A 23,032-nucleotide genomic window follows, 5' to 3' on the forward strand; every position below is an offset into this window, starting at 1 on the left:
TTTTTCTTTTAGCATTACTTTAAGAAAAGAAAAAAAAAAAAAACAAAATAATTAACAGGGGTCCTAATCCGGCGGAATTGCCACGTGTTGTCCTCGCTTGGACAATTAAAAACGAATCTTGATTAGGAAAAGCAAAGAATCTAGATTAAGTTGTAGGAGAGGAATTCTTTTTTACTTTTAATTGCTGAATATGATAAAAATAAATAAAGAGTTTGAAAAAAAATAAAAATAAAAAATGAAAATATCGTGACGACAACGATAAATAGAAATGCCAGAGAAGAAAGTGGTGTCAATTGTCAAAGAAACAAACAGAAGAAAATAATAATAATAAAAAGAAAAATAGCATGAGAAATTGGAAGTACACAGTGGCCCAGACTTCCCCACCCCAACCCTACCTTAATTGTTTGCCTTGTTGAGGCAGGCAGGCACTACAAATACCCCCCTCCCCCCTTTACTTTCACTCTTTCTTTCTTTCTCTATGAAAGCTGGAGCTTATTATTGAGCCTTAGCTCGCAAGCATTGGGGGTTCGAAGCGCACAAACGCAGAGAGAGATGGGGAAGTACATTCGCAAGGCCAAAACGACAGGCGAGCTAGCCGTCATGGAGGTGTCCCAGTCGTCCCTAGGGGTACGCACGCGCGCGCGAACCCTAGCACTCCAGAAGTCGCCGGCCCCTCCTCCTTCTCCGTCTCCGCCCGCTGCCTCCGGCTCCTACCTGCAGCTCCGGAGCCGCCGGCTAGAGAAGCCCCCGGTCGCTCTTTCGACTCAGGACTCCGGGACCAAGCGCCACAAGCAGGCTGCTTCCAACCCTAGGGCGGGGTCGAGCCTGAGAGTGGGCTCCCATGTGCCCAAGGGCGTCGACCAGGAGGCCGAGGAGGTTGAGAAAGAGGAGGACCCTCAAGAGAAGAACGAAAAGAGTGGCAACAACAACAATGGTGATTTAGGGGTTGAGGAAGCTTCGTTTGGAGAGAATGTTTTGGAGTTTGAAGGTAGAGAGAGGTGGGTTTTTTTTTTTTTTTTTTCTTCTTCTTTTCTTTTGTTGGTCTTTTTCCGTTTTTTGGGGGGTTTCATTTAATTTTCATTTGGGACCTCTTATTTTGGGGATTTTTCGTTTTTAGTCATTGGTTGCTGAGAGAAAACGAGGGAAAATGGAAGAAATTGGGATTTAGTATCAAGGGGGTTTTCTTTTCTTCTTTTTTACTTTTTAGGTCTCTAGTGGGGAAGGGTTTTCTGGGTTTCGCTCATTTTCTTATTTGTTGGGAGAAAGGAAAATTTTAATTTGCTGTGTTGAGATTTCACTTTGGTGAGAACAGAGCAATAGAAATACAAATTTTTTTTTTATTTTACTTTATATATATTTTTTCAAAACATGCAAATTGTCAAAACCCCAAGTTTGGTTGCTTGGAAAATGGAGGATTAGAAGTTATTGGGACTTGAAGTTTTGGTTTGAAGAGGAGGGAATTGCTGTTGACTTGGCTGCAGCCATTGTCCATGATTTTCATTTTGGGGGGAAAATCAGAGTAATAGAAGATGCAAAATTTGAATTTTCGTGTTACTTTGATTCCCTAGGTATCTTAGCCTCCAAACATAGGAAATTTCTGGGTGTATCCAAAATCGGTTTCGATGGTTCAATCTTTGTTTTGGCAGCGTTTTCTTTCATGTTCTGTTTGTTTGATTAGAAAGAAAATAAAGGAAAAGAGAAGAAATTGATATGTAAATATTTCTCTGTCACCGCAGTTTCTTTTTGTTTTCTTTCATGCTCCATGGTTGTTTGAAAGGAAAGAAATTGAGACTGCTAGAGAACCAAGAAAACGTGAACTATTTTGTTAATCCAGGCTAGATGTACTACTTGGCTTCGTTGAGGTACTAAGATTCTTTGGTGTGTAATTTCTTGATATCAAGAAGCTTCGAGTGTAGAATTTCTTGATATTTATTGTCTCGTTGATTTTGGTCTTTGGGTTTTTAATTTCCTTGATTAATTATGGTCGAATTTTTGTGCTTGTTTTGAAGTTTCTTTATTAAGTATTAGTCCTTTTATGGCCTCTTTTTCACCTATTTGAAATTTTTTTTTCTTTCTTTCTTCCTGTTTCATGTTTTCTTTCTGGGTGAAGTAATGAACGGCTTTGCTGTTTATTTCTTTCCTATTACTTTTCACTCGTAAGATCACATTTGCTTTAGGGTTATTGGACTTGAAAAACGTACTCAAGAAACCCATTTCTTTACCTTTATTCGGGTCCGTGGAGAAGAATCACTGCGGCTGTTTGTCTGTTCTTATTTGATTTTTTTATAGGCTGTATTGTGCTTTTCATTGGTGTTTTTGCTTGTTTCTAGAAGTTGGATGGTTCTGACACATGGGCTTCAAAATGAATTATGTCTTATACTTTGTTTCCTTATTTTGATATTCACAAGAGATTGATCCCATGTCATTATTTAAGTGGAAGAAACAAAAGCTTCTTGTTGTTTTTCCCTCAGTAGATGCCTCTGCACTAATATAACACCGCTATTATTGTGTACAGTTGTCTTCTTTGAAGTTAAATTTGCTGGAAGGGGAGGGAAAAATATATATATATATATATATTTTTTTTGAATATATGTGGTCTTTTTCTGCTTCCCATGTGTGAATTCGAATTGTAATTCTGTCTGGAACTGCTTAGCAAAGAAGAATTTATTTTGTTGATTCTCCTTTGAAGAAAAACAAGTCATACCCCTTTGGAAATAAAAAACTTTTATCTTTTTGAAATTCCAGGGGAAACACCTATTTATAATTATCGTGGAATAAAAGCTCAAAAAAATAAATTAAACGGAAAGAATTTAGCTTCGCAAAGTTTCAGAGCCTTTTTGCTGGAGTTTGGGTGATTGCAGCATATCATGATGGAAAAAGAAAAAGGTCTCTGGTCTTAATTTTTGCTTCAGTGTTTTCTGTTGCTATATGATTGGTGGGGTCTTGTTACAGTTGGGGAAAAGCATGTGGGCTATATCTTTCATAAATGATGCAGTGAGTGGAAGATAAAAAAAATTACAGAAGCAGGTCTTTAGCGGTACAAAAAAAAAAACAATAATAGCTAATCTGCATATCCTGTTCTTCACGGTATATTCTGTTCATGTTGATTGTTTCCGCGTAAACGTAATATTGTCAAGCTCAGCTATTGGTGCCAAAATTTGTGATACAAAACTTGCATAGCTTATTATATTGTTCTGTCATCCTAATTTTGCGAGGTGTATGTTGGTGGTAGCCTTATTATGTATCTAATAGAAATTCATCTCTGTTGTGACAGGAGCACTCGTGAATCCACACCTTGCAGTTTGATTAGGGATCCAGACAGCATAAGAACCCCCGGTTCTACTACCAAGCCTACCGGCACAACTGAGACTAACCGGAGAACGCAGAACACAACGCGGAGGCATATCCCAACAGCACAGGAAATGGATGAGTTTTTTGCTGCTGCTGAAGAAGAGCAGCAAAGACAATTCATTGAGAAGTATGTGACATATGATGTTGGTTTTGAACAATTCTAAATTGCTGTTGCTTGTAAAATTCCAATCTGATTCGGGTTTATCTGCAGGTACAACTTTGATCCTGTGAATGACAAGCCCCTCCCAGGGCGTTATGAATGGGAGAAATTGGAGCCTTAGAAGATATTACTGTTCCATCAGGGCTTATTTTCCTGCACATTCTGGGTTGATCTTGAGCTTAGGAATTTTGAAGTAGCAGGAGTTAGTTTTAGTTGGAATGGTGATGGTTTTATTTCCATTTTCCATCATCACCTAATTCACTTGTAAAGAAAGAAGTAGGAGTGTCAGTGACGTGTGTAGACTAATGGTCTGTAACATAACAGAGGTTATGACGTGTGAGTTACACAACAAATACATATCAAAGTCCTTTGTCTAACAGATCATCTGAAAGAGGGGGAGGGAAAGAAGGGTTGTACTTGTAGGTGTAGGGTTAGGGCTCATCCAACTATGTGGTACAGAAATTTACTTAGGTTTTCTTTTTCTTTTTTTTGGGTACTGTATTTTCCTCCCTTTCTTTGTCAATACTTGTACTGATGGAACTTTGAAAAAACTGTGGAATAAACATGACCCGTTTCCCCTCTCTTCCATGTTTTGTCTGTTTGCTTCTTCTTTTTTCCCCCACCCCGCATTCTTATCATCTACTATATATGCTGTTGCACGGTTAATCTTTCGCCTTTTTGTCTACACGTGAGGCAACGCACATATTTCATCAGCTTTTTGTCATGCTTTTCCCCCACTGTTCACTGAAGCTACATTGGTAAAGTTGTTAACATCTCGTGAGAATGGTTGGTGGCCTGGTGGGTGGTGATGCCGCTGGTAGTGGGATAAGCATTATTGGTGGTGACGTATTCGAAGAATCTACTCTCTCTCTCTCTCTCTTTCTCTTTATCATTGTCCGTACTGCACCCGCTTAATTTTTCTGCAACTTTCCTCTGTATGCATGCTTGCAAGTTTGTGAAGGTTGAAATGTTGGATGGGGTCATAGCTGGTAATAAGGGTGCGATTGTGAAGAAATGAGATCAAACTAGGAAAGTTTTCCTACTCAATTTTGGGTTTCTCTAGAGAATTTTTTCAAGGACAAGAAAACATCAGCGCCAGGAAATTCATCCATTATGACTATATCCTTACCTTTACCTCTTAAGTTGAGCCTTGGATTACGGATGGAAAAGAAAAAGTTGAAGATGCATGGAAAACGAGGGTTTTCAGTTTGAACACTGTATGGGAGTCGTGTAACGATTTACTAAATAATATTATTGGATAAAAGGGGAAATTTGAGGTGAAATATGTGGTGGGAACTGTTATTATCCTTGAATTAATGGTAGTTGATTCTGTTTTTGGGTAATGTTGAGGCAATCTAGTTAGCAACGATCGAATGTCTTTTGTGTTGTGTTGTGATGGGAAAACGATGGTGGTTGTAGTGGTGGTGGGTGTTGATTAAATGGGATTGGATGAAACTGAGGGAATCTTCAATTTCCAATGAAAGCTTTTTCTTCGTTTTTCAAATCTTCTATCTCATTTTCAAACGGGCTTTCATTGTTTGCTCACCAATGGTGGACTCCAACAAAGAAATTGTCTCCCACTTCCCACGTGCAGTAATATATTGTTTTGACTGTTGCTTGTAAAAAAAAACCATGCCTTCACATGATCTGGGTAAATGGGAGCTTCTAATATTCACCCAATTAATCAAGGTAAAATAATCTTTTTCTTTTCTCATGTAAAAATAAAAATACTTGTGTCATCATCTGTAGCAGTACTCCTAAAAACAACGGTCACTGTCTCTTGAGGCTGCCTTTTTAAGCATCTCAAGGAAGCTTTCGTTAAGGGCTGGCAGAAACAACAGTATATTTTTCAGTAACATGTTGCACATATTACGTGTGCCTTTCAGGTGGGGTGGTCCTATAACATTTTTCCTTCAATCTTGATAATGACAATTATATGCTGCTTTTTCTATATCTATTGAAACATAAACAAACAAAAAAAAGTATGACAAGGAAAATATATATATGGTCTTAAGTATTTGGTAGTGCCTTATCTTTTCCATTTCTTTTTTTTGTTAATTATTTTGGGAGAATTTGAGTGTACTGATGATAATTTGACACTTTGTATTGCGTACCTTTAGATGGGAGGTGACATTTTCCAATGCTTCGAGTATGTTTCAGCCCTTTGCCAAGGTGTAAAGATAGCACTTACTGGGGATAAGATAGGGGCAGCTACTCACCTACACCGACGATGAGTGGAACGTCAATATCTACTCTTTGAATGGAAGTAAAAGAACTAGAGTAACTTTACTCTTTACACTCATTTAATATTGGTTAATGTTTGGTGTTTTAAGTGGCTTTTCATGTTATTTATTTAGAAAAAATAAAAATCACTTAAAATATGTTACGTCAGTCCGTGTAAAATAAATGAGTGTGAAGAATAGTGCTTCTCAAAGAACTAATATGCTAATTAAAATTATTTGCAAGATCACGAAAGTTGCTGAGGTAAACTGAGACATGAAGTTAACTTCTTGAACAAGGTATTGAGGAAGTCATATAAGATTTTTGGCAAATTAGTTGGATAAATTTTTTCATGCCATAATTTTATATTTAAGGGAAATTATTGCTTTCCTCTAATATTTACTATTTTCTCCATTTTGGTAATTTTGTAAAACATCAGAGCATTATATGTTGTTTAGTAGTTGCAGTAATCATTTTTTATATTAATTGACTCATAATTCTGCAATGAAATTGCAATGTTCACTTGATGAGCATATTGATGTTCGTTTTGATAACATTTTCATGTGTCTCGTGAAATATTTATTATGACAAAAAGATCATGTATTGGTTATTATATTTATCATATAAATAATTCAGATTTTTTTTTTTTTTTTTTTTTACTGCAGGCATATTCATCATTCACATTCTTTGGGGAAGGCTGCAACTGATGATTTCTGATTTAGCCAGAGAAATAATACCTCAAGAGGACCACATACGAGCCTCTGAAGCAGCCTGTGATAAAAAAATAAAATAAAATTATGATGAAACTCTTTGGAACAGTTTGAAGTTGATTAATAAATTTTGAACGCTTGTTTATTAAATGAGTTAGAGTTTTCTTGGATTGCGTTTGAGAAATAAAGCTTTTAAGTCAAAAAGAGTTTTTGGGCAAAAGTTTCATTTTAAGCTTTTGTAAAAAGTGCGTTTTGGTCATTTTTAGACTTTTTAGACCCTTAAAAGCGTTTTTAATTTTTTTATCAAATGAGTACTTTTTTTTTCGACCATTTTTAGGCTTTTTGGACTTTTAAAAGTGCTTTTAATTTTTTTTTTTTTTATCAACAGTACTTTTTTCTTTAAACGAACTTCTTGAGTGTTAAAATTACTTTCAGGCTCTTCAAACGCAATCTCAAACAGGCTTCAGCTGGCTCATATAAGTTCCTATAATATTGGGTATAAATTTGATAATTCCTTCATTCTCACTTTACCTTTTTCTAATTTCTTCCCTTCATATAATTTGCATGATGTGTTGGTCATAATTGTTATATGACCTTCGTACAAAATGTTTGATATTAAAGGGACTCAAGTTGATGTTTTATTAAGATTAGATGTGTATAATATCTGAAAGCAGAAAAATTGTTAGATATTTGAGGAAACCAATTTTTTCTTTTGAATATGAACACAAGAGGGTAAACAGAAGATGGAGAATTTGAAGATGATGATGTATTATCAGTATTTTCTGGATAACAAGTGTGGTATGGAAGAGGAAACATTACCGGGCAAAACAACCAAAAACTCGAAGATGTGAAAAAGAAGTGGAGTGGAAAACAAAATAATTTCAAATTATAGTTTGTTTAGGGTTAGAAAATCTTAACTAAGTTAATATAAAAATCTAAACTGTAAGTTTAAAATAATAACCGACTTTTTTGAAGTTTAGATTTGGATATCTAGATAAAGATATCGATCCTAACCATGTTAACCAACTTCAAAAAGCCTTCAAAAAGTCTGCATACTCCCTTTCTACCTACAATGTTGGATTCCGCCATGAATGCAATAATATTGTTGTTACCAGTCTTGTTTGTTTTGCTGAACATTGTTGAAGTCTGCAATGGAGGCATTACGAGTAGTTTTGTCAGAAAACTTTATGCATTTGAAGACATGCCGTTATCAGCTTTTCCTCCGCCACCCGGATATAATGCACCCGAGCAGGTTGAATCTCTTCCCATAAACATCTTTTGTTAATAATCTCAATATACATACATTACAGTTTTCTTTTTCGTTAATATACATTAATATACATTTATACCATATCGTTGGCACAATATGATTGGATATTTACATCATATTGTTATTACACAAATATAATTTTGTTGCTAACATGTTGTCGTTGGGCATATTTCATGCATATATATATATATATATATATATATATATATATATATATATATTATGCTATGCTCTTGATTAATGTTAATATTTGCTATATATATGTTTGCAGGTTCATATAACCCAAGGGGATCTTGTTGGTCGGGCCATGATTATTTCATGGGTTACGCCCCTCCTGCGACACCCTGATTATGTGGTGTATTGGGCGGCAGGGTCCAAGCATAAAAAGCACAAGGCTCATTCTTCAGTCGAAACTTACAGATTCTATAATTATTCTTCTGGCCACATACATCACGCCACCATTAAAAATCTTGCAGTACGGTTAAGTATTGGATTTTCAATTCCTAGTTCATTATTTTGGTATGCATCAGTAATATGGACATTTTAATTAATCTCAGTTCCAACCTTGCACGTGTCTAATTATGTGTGGTCTTAAAGTTCAAAAAAAAAAAAAAAAAAATCCATTACTATAAATTATTGAATCATATATCAAATCCTTGAACCAAATTGACATGATTGTATTTTGTTTGTAACCTAGTTTGACACTCGATACTTTTATGAGCTTGGGGCTGGCAATGTAACCCGTCGATTTTCCTTCCGAACTCCTCCCAAAGTAGGGCCGGATGCTCCATACACATTTGGCATTATAGGTGAATACCAACAGTTTGAAGGATATAGAATTAAAGTATTGATTTAGTAGTTGGAAGTAATAAAATAATTCAATTTCCAAATGCAGGTTATGTTTTGCATTTCCTCTAGCAGCTGACCATTTAGTAATTGGAAGCATATAACATATTTTGACATCTTATTTAGAGTATATATATATAGTTGATTTATAAATATTAATGAAGTGCTATATTTATTTTTGGAATCAAGCAATGTATATGATGATGCATCATATATGGCTTCTACAGGTGATTTGGGACAAACACATGATTCTTATCAGACACTGGAGCATTATGTGTCCAATCCGAAAGGGCAAGGCGTTTTGTTTGTGGGTGATCTTTCTTATGCAGATAATCATCCCAACCATGACAATGTGAGATGGGATACATTTGGCCGCTTTATTGAGAAGTGTGCTGCATATCAGTCCTGGACTTGGACTGCTGGCAATCATGAACTTGATTTTGCTCCAGAACTTGTGAGAAATCGATCTCCCGCACTTGTTAATTATGTTCATCATTTAGATTACCTTGACTTCTAATATGTTCATGTAATTTTCAGGAAGAAGATGTTCCTTTCAAGCCATATTTGCATAGGTACCATGTACCCTACAAGGCATCACAGAGCACATCTCCACTTTGGTATTCCATTAAGCGAGCATCTGCATACATCATTGTCTTGTCTTCCTACTCAGCATATGGTATGAAAATTTCCTATTAATACGTGTTAGAAACAAAGCATCCCTGATTAATCCTGATGATAATTTGGTATTTCCTGTGTTGTATACACAGGTAAATACACTCCTCAATACGCATGGCTCGAAAGCGAGTTGCCTAAGGTTAACCGAGCCGAGACACCGTGGCTGATTGTTCTTGTTCACTCGCCGTGGTATAACAGTAACAATTACCACTACATGGAAGGAGAAACCATGAGAGTGCAATTTGAATCCTGGTTTGTTAAAAACAAAGTGGATGTTGTGTTTGCTGGTCATGTTCATGCCTATGAACGAACAGTGAGCTTATGTTCTCATTCACTCCTGCAACATTTTCTCAAACTGTAGACAAATCAGTAACTTTAATTTTCCTAAACCATTTTCAATGTATTGCGGGAGAGAATATCAAACATTAACTACAACATAACAAATGGGATGAGTGCTCCAGTGAAGGACCCTTCTGCACCAATATACATTACTATTGGTGATGGTGGTAATGTTGAAGGCATTGCTGACAGGTGGGTGCCTCATCCTTAAATTTTATCTTTAGATAATTTCTGTTAGAGTATATGTGGACTTGTCCCACATGTACTCTAACAATTTCCATCACCATTAAACTAAAATTGGGCAGTGTCAATGTCTTCTTACTCATTACTGCATAAGTTTGTTTTCTGCAGTTTTACTGAGCCACCACCACGTTACTCTGCATTCCGGGAAGCGAGCTTCGGGCACGCGGTTCTCGAGATTAAAAATCGGACTCATGCTCACTATGCTTGGCACCGTAACCAGGATAACAATGCTGTTGTTGCTGATGATGTTTGGTTGCATAATAGGTACTATTATCCAGAAGAAGAAGTATAGTGAGGCTACCAATATGGTTTAGGAGTCATTTCATTTTTCCCCTTCTTGTAGTAGACGCTTTTGTTTTGGCTGTCAATTTGATGTAATTTGGTGTATGGATTTTTGGTTTTATTTTTAGTTTATTTGAACTCTGAGAATGCATTTGAGAGACAAATAATTAAGAAATTATATTTATATAATTGGTGTTCTAGAAGGTAAAAATGCTCTATAATATACTGCTAGACTACTCCCTTGGGTCTCTGTCATCAGTTTCTCTTTAGAGCCATTATAACTTGTCCTTTCAACTTCACTTACAAGCTAGTACACATTAGAATAGGGTGTTGGAACTAGTGGCTCATATTCTCTCAGGTATAGAGAGTAATATTGAAATACTAGTAGTTGGCCGAATAGTCGGAGCGGAGTGAACCTTGAATCATTAATTGTAAAATATAGTCGCACTCTATGTGGACGTAGGCATATTGCCGAACTACGTAAAACTGTATCTTGACTCTCTTTTGATTTTTCTTTTCAATTCCATATCATTCATTATTGTTGGGCCCGGTAACAACAATGATGAAAAGAAACACATTAGCAGTAAATGAAACACATCTGTTAAAGTCTTACAAACTCCTAAAAAACCAATCACATAGGAAAACAAAACTTGTCTACTGTCCATATACAACACACACAATTCAATAGATTAATTTACTTAGCTTTTTTTCCCCGGCCAGTTTTCTCAAAGCAAATGTGCACCACCTCTCACCCACACGGTTCTAACTTCTGTCCGTGAAACCAAAATGCCAACCACGTGAGCTTGTAATTATGACACCTACAACAATCATGTAACCGAGTGAAAAGCCCATTTTGGGTGAAGCAAAAAGCTAACAGCTCCTCACTGTTGTCCTCTAACTTTCTCTTCATATATATATATATATATATTTTCTAAGAAAGAGGTGGTTGGTTGAGGCTTAAGGAGTTCAAGAAATCACTATAGCTCTTGAACCGTCTCCCCAAACAAAACAAAAATTTCTAGTTCCGCCTCACTGCTACGACCCATGAGATATAGAGGCAACCCCTCGGCATCCCCCTAATAATTGGTATTTCTTCCCATTATTAGTCAATTAGAATGGTGTTTGAGATCGTAAAATCACAGTGTGTGTAACTTAATAATAAAAAATAAATGTTAGGGGTGAATAAATTTTTCATATATGACTCATATTTTCCTATAAATTCATATAAATTCACAAATCTAGTAATTAATTTGTAAGAAAAATTGGTCAAATTACGAAAAATTGGTCAAATATTAATATTAATATATATATATATATTAACCACTAACATTTTCCATAAAATAATAAAAATAATAATAATTGAACATTTTATAGGTGCTTCACCCACGAGGAGAAACCCCTTAAAGAATAGGCGTATGCCGCTATTTGCGGCGAGCACACGGTATTCTTTAGTAAAAGGCGAAAGAATAGTTCGCTCTGTGCTCACCGCACGGCTCCGTAGGCTAAAGAACAACCGAAATTCTTTATTTGTAGTAGCAGCTCTGTCCACTACTATTCGTATTTCAAGCAGTGTGGGACAACGCCTAGTCCCAAGCGCTACGTACTATGCGCAATTAATAGCGAGAGAGAGAGAGAGAGAGGCGCAGCAGAGCACATGTTTCTTGTCTTGTCTTTGTATAACGTGTTGCTCGACATGTCCTTCCGTATGACAAATGTTTCTAGTCTTTTTGAAGTTTATAGAGCACGCGTTGCTTCTGTTCATGATGTTTTGTTTGAACTTTGAAGTCTCTGTGCAATGTATAGACGAATCCCTTTGTCTTTTTACTTTTTGGTACAGATTCACAATGAAAGACAAATCTCTCGTTTTTGATGATGAACTTGTTGAACGTACAGCATAACACTTTGATATTACCACCATTTTCTAAATATCAACTATACAGTTTCCAGTTTCCTTTTTAACTCCAATCTCTTCTGGATCCATCATTTTCATCTCAATGGATATTAACTCTCTTCAACTGCTCTCTCTTACGTTCAAGATGAGAACCATTCCGGATATCAAAAAAACAAAGAAAATAACTTCAACTCAATTGGGTCGTGGTATAATAATACGAAACAGACATCATCTTATACAATAATTTCTCTTTTCTTAGACAAAATACTCCATAATAAAACTTCCGAGTTAGTTTTTGAGACTCCAGAGTTGAGAAAGAATGAAAGTTCCGTGGTGAGTTTACTAAAGAAAATATCAACGAAGTGAAGTGAGTCAGAGAAAGAGGAATATTTTAGAGGCTTTCCTCATAAACTTTTGACGATTAATTTTTCAGGGGCTTCCTCTTGAGAAAAGACCCCTCCAAAAATTGGCGTATGCCATTATTTGCGGCGCGCACACGGTATTCTTTAGTAAAAGGCGAAAGAATAGTTCGCTTTGTGCTCACTGCATGGCTGCGTGATTTGACTTGTACATGGTTGGGTGTTTTTATATCTACAATCTTACGCTACTCTTTCGCGTTTCTCCCATGTGGGACAAAATAACCGAGTTAGAATGTTTACGGTGTTAGGCTGTCAGCTATGTCACTTGTCATAATTATAGTCATTCTAAAATGCTACTTGTGTTCGGAAGCATTCTCATAGGATCTCTCATTTTCTCTTCCATTAGGATCAAGAGTGGGAATGATCCTTCCTTGTAACCTTTTCCCGCATTTGATTAAAAAAAAAAAAAAAAATGCTACTCGTCACAACTTTAGGCACCGAAAAGTTTACACTCCTGATTTCAGCGTGTATATATATATATATATAATAAGGGAGAGACAATTGGAGTGAGCAAGAACTTCAAACGATTAATCTTTCCTTTTTTTCTACTTTTTTTTTTAGAAAAAAAAAAATTAAGTGATTAGTTATAACTTATAAATACTAGGATAAATGTTAAATAGAATTATAATAACTAGCATTTCTATTTTTTTATTTTGACTAGTCAAAATAACCTTTAACCTAATGTGAATGATCTTTGGTAACCAGTAATTACAAGCGCAATGCGTTGTGATTATAGGGAATGGAGGCTCATCACTCAACAAAATTATTATTATTATTATTATTTTGAATAAACAAAATTATTATTTGAAAACTTAGAAGTTAGAACGATGGCGCATTTTGTGATAAAAATCAACCAACATAAATTAGTTACAAACTGATTTAATATTTATAATTAATTTATAAAAACCAATTTAATAAAGTGATATGTACTCCTTAGCATGTGAGAAGCTCATATTTGTTTAATAGCACGTGCTTCTCACTATATTTTTAATAGCATTAATACATGCTTTAAAAACACGTGTCACTGGTTTGTAGCTAATTTCTGTCCAAAATGAACCCAACTGACTACAAACAACGACACTGAGTACAAATAATACGCAACAATTTTCAACTTGAAGCTGAAGCATAAATTAATTTTACAAAATAGGGTGAGAAGAACAAGATGAAAAGTAAATTTTGTTTAAAAAAATCAAGCCGAGGTGTCAAAATAAGGTGACTTGTTGACTTGAAATGAAACAAAAACTAAGAGAGAAAGTTCTTGAATCTTCATTCAAAATGCTCAACACGCAGCACATAGTAAACGCTAAATCATACAGATTGGTTTAAATTGTAAATATAAAACATGCTAATTACCCAAAAAAAAAAAAAGGCAAACTGAAAAGCTTCTATTTCTTGTTTAATAGTACACCAGAGAAGAAATAATCAAAACCGGAATGATCATGATGTGTATTCAAAAGGCTGAGGAGGCTGAGGTTCCTCGTCAACTGCCATGGCTGATGCAGAACCCGGCTGTCCTGTTGGTGCTCCACCGGCGGGTGATGCTGCGGTTGCTGGTGTGTCAGTGAGGGAGAGTACCTCCGGCTCAGTAGGTTTTAAGTCTCTTAGAAGAACAAAACCAGATGGTGCCAACTTCACTGGCACGTATCTGCTTTCTTCCAGAAACTTCATAAATTTCTCCTGAGCAGGAACCACCCTGGCAGGGTTGACCAGAATTTCAAAGGAAGGCTCAGGCTCTGATTTCTTCTCCGGTGGGGTGTCAACCTGCCATATACAAGAAGGTAGGAAAAACAATTATGAGACGCCAAAAACTAACTAATTTTGCAAGTAATTGAATGCGGCCTAAAGATCATTTGCTGCTTGTTTTTACACTAGCATCACTTGATCTTTTTATCTCAAGCAACAATAGAATCAAAATGAAACAATTTTAACCACCAATGGCCCATATGTCACAAAACTAAACATTGTATAGAAAAGGTCTCAAGGGACTGAAGGGAGGTTTTCACTTCTAAAATCAAAACTTTCAGTTCATCAAACAATTCATTTTACGATGATCTCTCAAGTAAACACGATAAAGTGTAAAAAAAGTTGTCATGAAGCAGTGGGTTAATTACCTGCATAGAGTCCTTATCCTTCTCACTAGATGATTTTCCCTTCCCACCATTTGGAGCAACAGATGAAGACTCTGCCCCAGCTACCTTTTCAGCATTAGCTTTCTGATCGGCTTCTTTCTTAGCCCTGGCTTTGGCCTTTGCTGAGGTTGATAGAACCGCAGTTGGAAGTTTTACAGTCGAGGCTGTCGTTGGCACAGTAGTTGGCTTAGGATATTCGAAAAGTGATGGTTTTGCATGTGATACAAACTCAAACCTCGGAACTTTCAAGTCATAATTCAGTCCAATGAATGCCGTGGGCGAAAAAGCTAAGCTTATGAAGTAAATAAGGGGATACCAATACCAAAACTGGCTGAAAACTGCCAAACCAACTACTGCAGTGATTTTATCATGTTTTGTCTTAGAAAGCAATCTAATGGTCACATTCCTTCCACCAGCATCAAGAATTCCAGAGGCTAAGATTGCACCCATCTTGCTCATGGTATCTTCATGCTTATCAAGAATTATTTTCTCCAATTGTCGCCTAGAAAAAAGAAACATAAGAAACATAATAATAAACTAAAAGTTTGACAAAACCGCAAAAAATGACAATGGAATACCTGAATGTTCCAACACGAGAATCACTTGCTTCACTAATCTGGACCATAACCATAGCCATTGCAATGAGGGCGCCTTGACGAACAAAATCGACAACATCTGATGTCAAAGGTTCCAACAAAGATATGGCCTCACTCAGGCCGGTACCAGCACAGGAAATGCCCACTGCAAGAGCCGCACCATATCGTACATGAGGGTTATAAGACTCGGACAGCAGGGAGACAATTCGAGGAGTCTGCAGGTAAACAGTGTAGTGAGATCCATAGCAGTTGATCAAGAGAACTTATACACTAAATAATAACCCATGAAAAATGTAAAACTGAAAAAAAAAAAAAAAAAAAAAAAAAAAAAAGAAAAGAAAAGAAAAGAAAAAGGAAAGAAAGAAAACAAAGGTTAGAAGAGCTTTGCAAAGAGAAGAAGAGGAAGAACCATGCATCATGTTGCATTGGGAGTGGCAAAAGCAAATCAAAGATCAGGCACCATAGCAATGGGAGAAAGAGCACTAACCTGCTCTGGCTCAGAGTAGAGAACAAACCCAAGTGCTAGAACAGCAGTCCTCCTAACATCATCACTCACATCTGATACAGCAAAGTGGAGCAGCTGTCGAATGGCTTTGTTGTTTGCCGTTCCGCTGTAGGCCAGCGCCAATGCATACATACCACCATAACGAAGTATAGGATCCTGATCACGAGTCATCTGCTCAATAAGTGTGTCCGCTTCTTCTTCTCTTCCATACACTGTAAGGGCTATTCCCAAAGCCAACCCCCTGTAACATACGATAGCCATATAAAGATGAGTGAAAACATGTACAGATAAGCCTCAGTCCTACTACCAGATCACCAAATCAAACATTACCTTATGATCTTCTCATGTTGTGTCTCGTGTGCATAAGCAAGCATCTCACTTGCCTTCTCACTCGCAGTTCCAACCATGAGCAAACCCATACTGATGCCAGCAGCTTCACCAGCAACAGCACTGTCAGTGTAGAGGACGTTTTTAATGTCATCATAAATCTCTTCATCAGCAGTTCCTAGAGCTGCCAAACCCAGACCTAAGCACGCACCATGTTGGATAACCTGCACCCAAAAATCCCAATATAAACCTCTTTTGACAATTAAAAATTCCTCTTGAGAAAATGATACCACTGTTTTAAAATAAGCACCTCCACATTAGTGCTACGCAGGCTATCGCGAAGGAATTGTTTGATGCCCTCGCCATGGTTGGCATGAATAAGACCCAGAGCATAGAGAGCTCCACCTTCTGAGTATGGACTGCCACCACCACCAGCCCCACCCTGAGGTAAGTAAGGTGCCATCAGTGACCTCCCCTGTTGTAAATGGCCCCTGTGAATAACACCAAGACCTGCAGTTGCACTAAACTTGGCCCAATTCGTGGCTCTGCTCAACCAGTCCTGATAATTTTAAAAAAAAAACATGAGGATAAGTCTACATAACAAATAACATAAAGCATCACAGAACTAAAAATGCAGGACAAAAAGCTAAATTTGACTCACTAGATTCTCCCTGAGGAATGTATCCACGGTTGTTCCCGCATGCATAATTGCATTAGCATAAATCGTTGCACTATGACACACACTATTTCTCATCTCAACAGACTGCTTTATTGTCTTAAGGATAAGAAGATCCGATCTGTGTATCCAAATAGAAGTGAACTAAGTAAGGACCTAATCACTATATCTTTCCAAGAGACAAGGTACAAACTAAAAAAAATTAAAAGACAGCAAGCAACTGCCTTACTTATTATGACTGTACAAGAATTGTAGAGTCAACTGTATTGACGTCTCTCCTGACAAAATTCCCTTGATTTTGGTCAACCTCTCAGCATATATTACTTCATTCGGATCGGTTTCATGCACATTCACATCAGAAGCAGAACTCCCGTCTGTCATTTGAACATCCTCTGGAGCCGTAGAATTTTCATTTTGAGCAGAATCCGGTTCAACGGATTGCACTTGTGCTGAAGGTTGAGTCTTTGGAGCTGAAAGGCGATCTCTCACCTTTAAGAGAAAGGCTTGGTGCTCATTTTCTATGAGATCAAAGGCTATTTGAAATGCCAAAAGAGCTTCATCCTTATTTTCAGAGCGGAGAAGCTTTTCCAATATACTGGCAACGGCTTCAGGCTCGTCCAAGAACATGAGACATTGGCATATACTTAAATTATCAGGGGAAGGCAGCTTCTGATACACTTGAACAAGGAGACGAAGTACCTGTAGGAATAATCAAACAAGGATTGATGTATGTCACTTATCCCCTTGAACTGAGATCTAATAGGGAGGTCCAACAGCTAGTACAGAAATACCAGCTATAAATATCCAGTGAGCTAGCACAATAATCTACTTACCTCACGCCGATATTCTCTAAGATTAACAAAGGAATGAGAGACATTAATGCAATAAGATAAAGTCCCTTGAACATTGTCACTCTTTGAGATTGCTTCCTCAAGTTTATCCAATCTTCGGCATTCAATTGCAATACCCATAGCTTGTGCGTATTTTCCATCAGCAATACACCTAAATGGAAGGAAAAAAAAAAAAAAAAAAAATTGTAAAATCACCCAATGACATGGTGACCTACATTAATTAAAAGGGGGAAAAAAGTAGAGGTTTACATACTTATCCAGCATTCTCTCCACAATTGCCTCCAACCTAGGGTCCACCTTTCCTGCTTCATCATTTGATTCTGCTGCCTTGCTCTTAAGACTGGCATACTCATCTATAGCTTTAGCTGTCAATAGAAGCAAAAATAAATATAACAAGTAAGCATATTATGTTTATTAAATACCTCAAACTTACATAATATTGCTTCCACCTCTCAAAGTATTTAAGGCAAATGACATTGAATGTTACTATCAACAATTAAACTCAATTGATATTTTTAGTTTCCAATGATCACTCTCTTACCAAGAAGAGTATGAACGTAATCAGAATCTTCTGACACATCAAATAAAGAACCGGCTCCAAGTGCATACGATAGTGCATCGTTAAGCTCACTCAAATAATAAAATACCTGAGGGAAAAAATTCATGTACAATAGTAACTTAGTAAAAGTTAGATATTCAAGCAGAAAAATGAATTATTGATGTCCAATAGATAACATCAGGAAATATCCAAAACCTATATATCTAACAGCTAAATTAATAATGTTCTGATTAGCTACTACTAAGTCAAAAAAACAAATTACAGCCATAGAGTTTGAAACATTTGCAATGTTCTTTTCTGCTTTTTCCAACCCAATATGTTTGGACCCAAAGGATCTCATTTTAGAAAAATAAATAGATTTTGCAAAAGAAACAACATCAGCTGTTTGAAGCAAAAAGTGTGACACTAGTCTACCATGTAAAGGAGGTAAAAGGAAAGACCAAAATAATTTTTCTACCTTTGACACAAGCAATGCAGCAAGTTGTCTCTGATGTTGATCAAACTCTTCATCTTCATATAAACTTTCTCTGCATTACAATGTACCATAAACTATCATTTCAGAAGAAAATCAATACAACCATCAAGCTATAAAAGACAATGCCCAATATCAAATCAGAAGTTGCCCAGTACTATCAAAATGAAAGCTTTATGAACTTGTTACTCTTGTTAAACAGTTGAATAAGTCACACGACAAACCAAGGGGAAGAGGTGACACTGTAATTGCTTAAGAGAATAGCAGAAAGATAATATCTATCAAAAGTGTAAGGATTTGATCATGTTCCAAGCATTTAATTTCCTCATCCACCAAATCAAAATCAAACGCATGGACTTTTTGTCCATTACTAACATTTCATTTATTGTAGGCAACCTATCTAAACACTTCAATGCAGTTTAAATTACTGATTTGATTTAATGATGCTGAGTTAGAATCCAAAATAGTTTCAGGGAGAATTAAAATGAAGTGACATTGCAGAGCAGAGCACATTGCCATCCATTGCTGCCACACTTCACGTAATGATAAATCCTCTTTGCTCTGCACATTGATATCCATTGCTGCCACACTTCATGTACTGATAAATCCTTTCTCAACTAAATGTTTCTTTTTTTCTTTTTCTTTTGTAAGTCTTTTTGTCACTCCATTAGTGTACATAACAGAGGAATAAGGCTGCATAAGATTGGCAGCCAGCGCAAAATCCACACTTCAAGATGCTCTATCATATTTCAGACCCATGCTTTTAGATACAATGAGAGTCATTACAGGAGATACCTACTACAACTTTCTTGTAGGGAACTGATAAATTATATCCAATGACCAATCACAACTCAGTCAGCATATAGTAGCAAAACTAACACTACAACTGCCTTCAAGTTTAACAACTAATACAGAACCATACATTCATCTTTTTAACATCCGGGAGTGATATTACAAACTAAATCAGACCCTCAACTTTGTGAGATTTATGGAAAAACACTAATCAAACCTGAAAAGAGTTAAAGTATAACTGCTTCCACTACCATTGATTGACAAAGTTTGTTTCCCAACAATACACATGGGTGGAAATATTTTTTTTTGATAAGATACACATGGGTGGTGGAAATATTAGCACGTCAATTATTGTACATCTACCATAACACCCACAATTTCCTAGTCCATTTTGGGACATTACTGTTCCTAAAAAAGTCTCATCCTATGCCCTAATACCCCATTAGATAACCAATGACAACAAAAACCGCCAAGCTCCAGAAGTAGCATTATTTCCAATATGAAATCAAAAGCAATTCATCAATATCAAAATGAAAACTCATGAACCAGTTATCACTTGTTAAAACTTCAACCAAAATCTGGTGGGCATGCCGGAGTGGTTATCGGGCATGACTATAAATCATGTGGGCTTTACCCCCGCAGGTTCGAATCCTGCTGCTAACAGTTTTACTTATCAAAAGCAATTTCAACCAAACATACCACAAGCCCAAGGAGAAGGATGGACAGTGTAATTGCTTAACAGAATATCCAAAAGATTATATCCATCAAACAATTGTAATGATATTATTCTCCCTAGGTGGATGTTTCTCTTGTATACTCCTTGTACTTCTTTTTTTGAAACAACATATTCCCTGTCCTTGCATTGTGGCCCTTTGCGCTTTTAATAAGATTGATTTACTTACAAAAAAAAAGTAGTGTAATGATCAAGATCATGATCCAAGCATTTAATTGGCTCGTCCCCAAAATATGAAGATATTTGTACTTTTTGTCCATTAATATTATTTCACTAGAACTTTATATAGCATTTGCCAATGCAATTAAGTTACTGATTTAATTTAAAGATGATGTCTTATAAAGTTATACTCCAAAATAATTCCAGAGGAATTAGAATAATTTAAACAAACTGATCAATCGTTTCTCAAGTTCACATTTATTTTCTTCATTTTTTTGAACTTCTTCTCATAGCCCACTAGTGTAAATCATTCTAATTTTCAATTGGACACGAATAAGGCCCAATAAGCTTGGCAGATAGTACAAAATATCGATGCTTCAAAATGCTTTATAAGAATAAGAACCCATGCTTATTGATGCAATCATTGAGAGTAATTAGAGGAAACACCTAATACAACTTTCTCATCAGGGAACTGGCATACTGTACCTACTGCAACTGCCTTGAAGTTAAACAACTAACACAGATCCATAAATTTATCTTTTTAACATCTCAGAGTGATACTATTTACCTAAATGGAATGGGCTATTGTATATGTTCCTAACTTCCCCTCCGGAAATCTGGTAGACATGATTTGTTTTCTAGATGTAGTAAAAGCTAGGGCCTCGGCTCTCTTGTATACTCTTTGTGTATGAGGGCTTTGCCCTTTTGTCAATAAATTTCTAATTATTCATCAGACAAAAAAATTACTTAACTGGAACCTTAAAACTTTGTGAGATTGACATAAACATCCAATCAAACCTGAAGGGTTTAGGTATCAATGCTTCAATTACTATTAACTGACAAAGTTACTTGCGGTGACATACCTAACAGTCACTATGCATTGGCCAGTAAATTACTGCAAACTAGTTACTGCACATGTAGCATGATATAGCCATGAATGTCCTTTTCGGTTTGGCTCCAACCATTAGAATATCCCTTACATTGATATTCAGAATAGAGTCTGCCCCTATTGCCTTTTTCCCCATTAGACAACCAATTACAACAAAAACCATAAATGTCTCTTACATCACTAAGAACCCAATTCTTTCCCTTACTAAAAAAAACCCTGATTTTACAGCTAGAAGAAGAAAAATGTCCTCATTTACAGCTAAAGATTTCTAAGAAATAGATTTAAACTTCTGATTTTCTTTTTTTCTCTTCCACAATGAGAAATCAGAACGACATTAAAACACAAAATTCAATTAAATTAGGGCATCACTTCCTATCTCTCTCTCTCTTGCTTTCTCAAGAAACAAACAGATCAAGAGCAGCCAGAACCGAAACCCTAATCAAAGAAAAATCAAGCAATAGCAAAAACTTTCTTAGAGAGCGAGAGAAAGAAATTACATGACGGGAACACTGGTTGAGATCTCGGGCCAAAAGTTGTCGACCAGATTGTTGAGGTTGGAGAGCGCGTGTAGCTTGAGCGAGGGGTGCGTCTCGTTCAGCATCGCCAGTAGCCCACCGGCCGAGCTCACCATTGTCGCCGCCATAATCGCCGCAGCACAATCGCTTCGAATAAATCTTGGAGAAAAAGAGGGATCCCAAACCCTAACCGGTAGCAGAGGGGAAAGAAAGAGTGAGGGTCCGAGTTTGTGTAACGAGAGAGAAGGGAATAATCAGATTGCCTTATGTATCGGGTTTTATACTTTTTGTTACATATTGGTCATGGCTTACCCAACAAGTTGTCATTACTGTTATTTTCGGATTTGGAGAGCTTATTTTGCCTTTTCAGATGAGCTTTATTTTTGTTATTTGATCTTTTGCTAGAATGCAATTTCTTTGAAACTTGATTGATATTTCGGGTATTTCAATCGGCTAGAAACCAAGGTCATTAGAATCGATTCATGTTTACCAGCACAATTTTCAAATGAGAATAACTTTTATAAAGTTTTGACACAGACCAAGGCCTTTGTGCCCTCCAATAAGATCATGACAAATCAACATGTAACAACATAACAAAAATAAACATAAACACTTCATTTATTCTCACCAAGACCTTATATGGGTTAAAACAAAAAAATCTTCTAAAATAAACCTTTCCTCTTATTCTTCTCTAGACCCACCGTCACCCACCAACCCACCGCCTGTAAGCCCAGAACGCACTAGAGATGACGCCAACTGGCCCAGACCTTGCTGGTGCTCCTCTCCCTCTCTCTCTCTCTCTCTCTCTCACACATCGGCAACAGAGAAGAAAATTTCTTCTATGTTGCCGATGCTCCCTTTCCCATTTCAAAGATTTTGGTTGATTGTTTGATTTTCAACACGTCCGGCAGCAGAGAAATGGAAGAACCCAAATCTTGAAAATTAAGCAATCAAGCAATCAACCTAAATCTTTGAAATGGGAGAGGGAGCACTGGCAGCAGTGAAAAAAAATTCTCTACTACCGGTGAGATAGAGAGAGGGGGGGTGGCCAGCGTGCTCTCCAGCAAGTTTTGGGCCGACCGGCATCGTCTCTGACGTGGTCTAGGATTGCCAACGACGGGTGTTGGAAATAATTTGGATGGTGCACAAATTCTCATTGATATAAAATAATTACAATATGAATATTAACAATAAAATAAATAAAGTACAAGAGATGAAAATAGAGTATGAAAATATCTCACAATGCTATAGAATCAAGCAAGAGCGTTGTCCTTAAAGGTTGATTCGTGCCTCCCGGAGTGTATAACTCGGTGCGATCAGATCCTTTGACACGCAACCTCCCAGGATTAGGCTATAGCGTCTAACTTCGTTAAGGACGCACTTCCAATAACGAAGTGTAATAGAACAACCCAATTGTCAAAGT

General features: G+C 36.7%; 3 protein-coding genes and 3 non-coding genes across 6 annotated transcripts; 3 read left to right on the forward strand and 3 right to left on the reverse strand.

Moving 5' to 3' along the window:
- Positions 1 to 442: 442 nt before the first annotated feature.
- Positions 443 to 4,093, forward strand: LOC132179686 (cyclin-dependent kinase inhibitor 5). Its single transcript, XM_059592440.2, has 3 exons — positions 443 to 998; positions 3,275 to 3,478; positions 3,563 to 4,093. Exons 1-3 carry the CDS (start codon positions 553 to 555, stop codon positions 3,630 to 3,632), a joined length of 720 nt encoding a protein of 239 aa, XP_059448423.2. The 5' UTR covers positions 443 to 552; the 3' UTR covers positions 3,633 to 4,093.
- A 3,435-nt stretch (positions 4,094 to 7,528) lies between these two features.
- LOC132179497 (purple acid phosphatase 5-like) lies at positions 7,529 to 10,106 on the forward strand. The gene is made up of 8 exons (XM_088515695.1): positions 7,529 to 7,693; positions 7,983 to 8,186; positions 8,409 to 8,520; positions 8,785 to 9,011; positions 9,095 to 9,233; positions 9,325 to 9,545; positions 9,645 to 9,763; positions 9,923 to 10,106. The coding sequence occupies exons 1-8, from the start codon at positions 7,529 to 7,531 to the stop codon at positions 10,104 to 10,106; spliced, it is 1,371 nt and encodes a 456-aa protein (XP_088371821.1).
- Positions 10,107 to 11,472: 1,366 nt separating this feature from the next.
- On the reverse strand, positions 11,473 to 11,592 carry LOC132180132 (U5 spliceosomal RNA). Its single transcript, XR_009440028.2, has one exon. It is a non-coding gene; the product is annotated as a U5 spliceosomal RNA (small nuclear RNA).
- An 832-nt stretch (positions 11,593 to 12,424) lies between these two features.
- On the reverse strand, positions 12,425 to 12,540 carry LOC132180131 (U5 spliceosomal RNA). Its single transcript, XR_009440027.2, has one exon. It is a non-coding gene; the product is annotated as a U5 spliceosomal RNA (small nuclear RNA).
- A 1,109-nt stretch (positions 12,541 to 13,649) lies between these two features.
- LOC132177186 (26S proteasome non-ATPase regulatory subunit 1 homolog A) lies at positions 13,650 to 21,876 on the reverse strand. Its single transcript, XM_059589432.2, has 13 exons — positions 21,592 to 21,876; positions 18,507 to 18,576; positions 18,032 to 18,137; positions 17,744 to 17,855; positions 17,473 to 17,641; positions 16,869 to 17,338; positions 16,625 to 16,760; positions 16,274 to 16,522; positions 15,967 to 16,187; positions 15,619 to 15,877; positions 15,114 to 15,346; positions 14,518 to 15,037; positions 13,650 to 14,167 (listed from the first exon to the last, which is right to left on the reverse strand). The coding sequence occupies exons 1-13, from the start codon at positions 21,735 to 21,737 to the stop codon at positions 13,844 to 13,846; spliced, it is 3,015 nt and encodes a 1,004-aa protein (XP_059445415.2). The 5' UTR covers positions 21,738 to 21,876; the 3' UTR covers positions 13,650 to 13,843.
- On the forward strand, positions 19,895 to 19,976 carry TRNAY-AUA (transfer RNA tyrosine (anticodon AUA)). Its single transcript has one exon. It is a non-coding gene; the product is annotated as a tRNA-Tyr (tRNA).
- Positions 21,877 to 23,032: the final 1,156 nt, after the last annotated feature.

Source organism: Corylus avellana, chromosome 4 (assembly GCF_965113065.1).
Source record: "Corylus avellana chromosome 4, dhCorAvel1.hap1.2, whole genome shotgun sequence".
NCBI lineage: Eukaryota > Viridiplantae > Streptophyta > Magnoliopsida > Fagales > Betulaceae > Corylus > Corylus avellana.

What these genes read in the sequence shown, in the direction of transcription:
- LOC132179686 (XM_059592440.2), top strand. Translation starts at nt 553, where the DNA reads ATGGGGAAGTACATTCGCAAGGCCAAAACGACAGGCGAGCTAGCCGTC. An exon ending in GAGTTTGAAGGTAGAGAGAG is followed by an intron (nt 999 to 3,274) that starts GTGGGTTTTTTT and finishes CTGTTGTGACAG; the next exon opens with GAGCACTCGTGAATCCACAC. An exon ending in CAAAGACAATTCATTGAGAA is followed by an intron (nt 3,479 to 3,562) that starts GTATGTGACATA and finishes GTTTATCTGCAG; the next exon opens with GTACAACTTTGATCCTGTGA.
- LOC132177186 (XM_059589432.2), bottom strand. Translation starts at nt 21,737, where the DNA reads ATGGCGGCGACAATGGTGAGCTCGGCCGGTGGGCTACTGGCGATGCTG. An exon ending in TTACGTTCATACTCTTCTTG is followed by an intron (nt 17,856 to 18,031) that starts GTAAGAGAGTGA and finishes TTCTATTGACAG; the next exon opens with CTAAAGCTATAGATGAGTAT. An exon ending in TTCTTGTACAGTCATAATAA is followed by an intron (nt 16,761 to 16,868) that starts GTAAGGCAGTTG and finishes TTGGATACACAG; the next exon opens with ATCGGATCTTCTTATCCTTA.
- LOC132179497 (XM_088515695.1), top strand. Translation starts at nt 7,529, where the DNA reads ATGAATGCAATAATATTGTTGTTACCAGTCTTGTTTGTTTTGCTGAAC. An exon ending in CCACCATTAAAAATCTTGCA is followed by an intron (nt 8,187 to 8,408) that starts GTACGGTTAAGT and finishes TTTGTAACCTAG; the next exon opens with TTTGACACTCGATACTTTTA. An exon ending in TTCATGCCTATGAACGAACA is followed by an intron (nt 9,546 to 9,644) that starts GTGAGCTTATGT and finishes GTATTGCGGGAG; the next exon opens with AGAATATCAAACATTAACTA.